We start from the raw sequence: 4,324 nt of genomic DNA on the forward strand, positions 1-4,324 counted from the left end.
ATAATTACTACGGGGATAGAACCCTTAGGAAAAGAATTCCATACTTACTTAATAGTTTGCCTGAAGCCATAAGACGTGAAAATAATAAGCCTAAATTTAAAACTATGTTAAAAAACACTACCATAATAATATATTGTAATAATTTAAACATTAAGTACATACAAATTAAGTTAATAACTAGAGACTGATGACCCCGCAGTCAAACTCACTGATGAGTTTTGCGGGGCTATGCCTATCTTTAAGAATATCTTGTATTTTATTAAATAAATAATAATAATAATAAATAATGTGTTGTTTTAACTTGCTACCAATTCAAAACAAGTTAAAACAACACATAACACATCATTTCTTTATTTCACAAAAGTAAGCTTCTAATGAAACATAAGAAATCAAAATAACACTTGAAATAAAACAGCTAAATGGTTAAAGAACGCGGGATTCTATAAGCTATCAGAATAATCCCTCAGGTATAAACCCTCAGGAACGTAGCGAGTTAGGCACGAGGTTGGCTAACGAGTACGTCCGATCTCTAGCGCGGTCCGATCAAGAAGAACTACCAGCGGCGGAGCCTCTCTGCTCCCGCCTCAAAGTCAAGTTGGCAAACCTGCTCGACCAGTCTACCAACATACCGACAAAAATGCCAACTCGTGCCTACGCTCACTCGAGAGAAACCTCTCGACGTTCCAAAGTCTTCTACCTGTCATCTCAGTTCAACAACATGCCAATAGATGGCGTTACTCTCTACGCAACTTTATTTCAACAATGCGCCAATAGACGGAGTTACTCTCTACACAACTTTATTTATTTTGTTACAACCAAATAATACGTAGCTCAACATTGTTAATCGATTTTATACAGGCGTCTAAAATAATGAACTATAACGCTGCAATTCGTCTTTCTGGTGTCAGGTTCCGACATGTATATCTTTGCCCATAGTAAATATTTTTCAAACACATATTTGTTACTTGTACTTAAGTATGTCCAGTATTTCCTCGCTTATGTATAACATAACACTACAATAACCAAGTCGTAATAACCAGACTATAATGACATTTTGATTTGTTTACCTGTCAGCTCTGATGTTAATTTGGAAATGTTTCGTAGCGAAATAGTTTAATTTCCCGAACGGTTCTTTTCCAGCAGTTTATTATTATATTATGTATAGTTTCGGCCATTTTTTGTCATTTATTATTTAATATTTAACACTTAAGTATTATTCAAGTAAACCGCCACAATGACACTGACAACAGTGACAACCTATCATTAAAATTATTGCCAGTGTTAGAAATTAGTTCCAATGAAATTCCGCAACATGGCGCATGATCATATATTAATGGTCAGGCTTTACTTAGAAAACGTCAAATATTACATTTTTAGTATATTTTTATTAAAAAAAAAACGGAACGATAAGTATTGGAGCAAGAATGTTATATTTATTATTAGAACGTTATATTTAATAAACAGTAACTTGGCCGACTTTTCTGGATCTAGACCAGCGGTCGGCAACCTTTTAGCAGCCATAGGGCCAAATAGTAGTTACCGAAGTTGACGCGGGCCGCACTTTTTTAATATCTATGACTTTATCAGACATTGTCGTTTGTTAATATTACATACAAAATAGCCAGGGAGGCTCGCGGGCCGCTGGTTGCCGACAGCCAGGGAGGCTCGCGGGCCGCACCGCTGGTTGCCGACCGCTCTATATCGCCACCTCGTTTTTCACGCAAAATAGGCACAAAGGTTGTCGATTTGCGGTAAATGCCCAGCAAAACTAACTATTAACTACATAGGAAATTTTTGGTAGGTAGGTATAGTCGTACGGTTTTAAAATGTCGGAATCCCCTTGAGAGATTACCTGCCGATGAATGGCATTGTTATCTGCAAAATTAAAAGCAATAACAACACAAGATTCTGTATGAGTGTATGGAATCTTTTGTTGTTATTGCTTTTAATTTTGCACACGTAATTAGCGGTTTACTTAAAGAATAGAGTTAGAATTACAATAGCAGGTACTCGATACCTATAGGACTTTTTGGAATTTAGAGCCGTGGTTACCCCAGGTGTTTGCTTATATGATATGATTCATGTTTAATTTCTAAAAGGTTCTAAGTATATCGAGTACTTGCTATTGTAATTTAACTCTATCCTTCAAGCGGTAAAGACGTTATCTGTTTAGAATCTTTTGATGTTATTGTATTTCATTTCGCACAGCGCAGGTAATCAGCGGTTTAGTGTTTAGTTTAACAAAAGGCAACAATGCCATTCATCGTCAGATAGTCTCTCTTTCTCTCGGAAACCGACACTAGGTGAAATGGAATTGCAGATGATGATTACAAATTATGGCATTTTAACTGCGTTTTGTGGCGTCAGTATTTTCTTGATAAAGGTTAACAAATTACTTAATTTACATGCCGTGAAATTAAATAAAGATAAACGAGGGTGGAGAAAACACATTTTTCATATCACTTAGCTCAACTCAGTCACACGTTCACGCAAGACGGTAAATGATATGCGCATGTCAAACACCTTAATAATCTATTATCCTCGCAATATATAGAATCACCTGGGGGTCTCCTGCAGACGGCGCGGCAGGACACGAGCAGGCCGGCAAGCGCCGCGGCCTCCACCAGCAGCAGCCCCCAGTTGGTGAGGTAGATGAGCCAGCGCGGGCTGGCGCCGCCGCCGCCCGCCAGCGACCACGCCAGCACCGCCGCGCCCGCCGCCGCCAGCGCCGCCCGCACCCATAGCAGCGGCCACGGCGACGCGCCCCGCTGCCACGCGCACAAGTAGAAGTCGCTCGACTTGTCATGCGACGACACCCACAGGTCCGAGCATTTGATCTTTCTTAAAAACATTCTCGAGAGCGGTCTCCGCGAGCACGCCGCGGGGCGGAGTGATCGCGCTGGTCGCGCGCACTTTGCGAGCCCTTATCTTAATCTACTTTATAGTGTTATGGGTGTGTTGAGGTGAGAGCTTCTGTGGCTTGTGAATGAAAGCAGTTTCAGGGATGTAATGAATCTTTATTTAGAAAATCGTCTTCCTTTTATACAAGTTTGCAGGCATGAGACGAACATAGTAGACACATAAGAAAGAAAGAGATAGAATGTTACTGCGCTGGAAAAGGGTAGTTTAAATTATCGCTATTTAGGTTTACCTTACGCTAAAAATAACAAACAGTTACATGAGAGAGACAGAGACAAAATATTGGTATAACTAAATGGGTAGTTAGGAATTATGCAATTTAGGTTTACCCTATACTAAAATTATGATTATTGTAGAAAGAGACAAAACATATTAAATAAATGCAATAATATATGAAACGGTATTTGGGAACGAGCAGATTTCGGTTTACCCAAAACTTAAAACGTCACTCGCGTGTAGATGTTTATGCGGCCACAGTGCTCCCCCTCAAGCGAAGCGTACCACGGGTTTCCTTATCCTTCTTGAGCGACTAGTCTTCGGTTCTGGATCAGCTCCTTCTGATAAGTCGTCGTTAATTACGAAGGCAGGTTTCAGGCGATCTATGGACACATTTACTTGTCGGCCGGGCAGCTGTAGTTTAAATACTTTGCCGTCTCGGCTTAAAACAGGATAAGGGCCCTCGTATGGCGGTTTAAGCGCTTTGTGTCCCGTATCGATGCGTAGGAATACGTTTTGGCACGTTCGTAGGTCTTTGTGCACAAAAACGTTTGTATTTTTACGTGAATACTCCGCTGCTTTGTACTGGCTGATCGTTCGTCGTAGGTTGTCAACATAGCCGTAGTCCATCGCTTGGTCGGTGGCAGTATTAGATACGTCGAAAAAGTCTCCTGGCAACCTTATGCTACAGCCGTACATTAATTGTGCTGCGCTGACGCCTGTGTCGCTTCTAGTAGCCGCTCGCAGTCCCAGTAGTACGGTGGGTAAAACATCGAGCCACTTGTTATGAATCATAATCATAAATCATAAATTATTTATTTGCGTGAATAGGGTCAGATTACAGTTGTTATATATACATAAAGTTCCTCCTAATTCAACCGTCCACAAACAGCATGCAAATACTTGTTGTATTTCTTAAGCTAAGTATTTATTACATTATATACATTATGTACTACAATATATCATTGAAATAATCGTGAAGTGAATAAAACATTTTATTTAACAGCCACTCATGTAGGGTTTTCTTAAATTTATTCATTGGCAAGCATTTAATGTCAGGTGGCAACTTATTAAATATTTCTACACACATAGCAGGGCAGTTTTTGTTAAAAATAGCAGTTTTTTTTTGCATTCCAACTACAAGTCGTTCACCATTTCTAGTATTTCTAGGGTATATGTCACTAGCTGT

The 4,324-nt window shown here is 39.8% G+C and overlaps 1 protein-coding gene across 1 annotated transcript; it reads right to left on the minus strand.

Annotated features, from left to right (window-relative positions):
* Positions 1 to 3,405: 3,405 nt before the first annotated feature.
* Positions 3,406 to 3,930, minus strand: LOC134805542 (uncharacterized). Its single transcript, XM_063778822.1, has one exon. It carries the CDS (start codon positions 3,928 to 3,930, stop codon positions 3,406 to 3,408), a length of 525 nt encoding a protein of 174 aa, XP_063634892.1.
* Between the last annotated feature and the right edge of the window lie 394 nt (positions 3,931 to 4,324).

Source organism: Cydia splendana, unplaced genomic scaffold (assembly GCF_910591565.1).
Source record: "Cydia splendana unplaced genomic scaffold, ilCydSple1.2 scaffold_154_ctg1, whole genome shotgun sequence".
NCBI classification, from domain to species: domain Eukaryota; kingdom Metazoa; phylum Arthropoda; class Insecta; order Lepidoptera; family Tortricidae; genus Cydia; species Cydia splendana.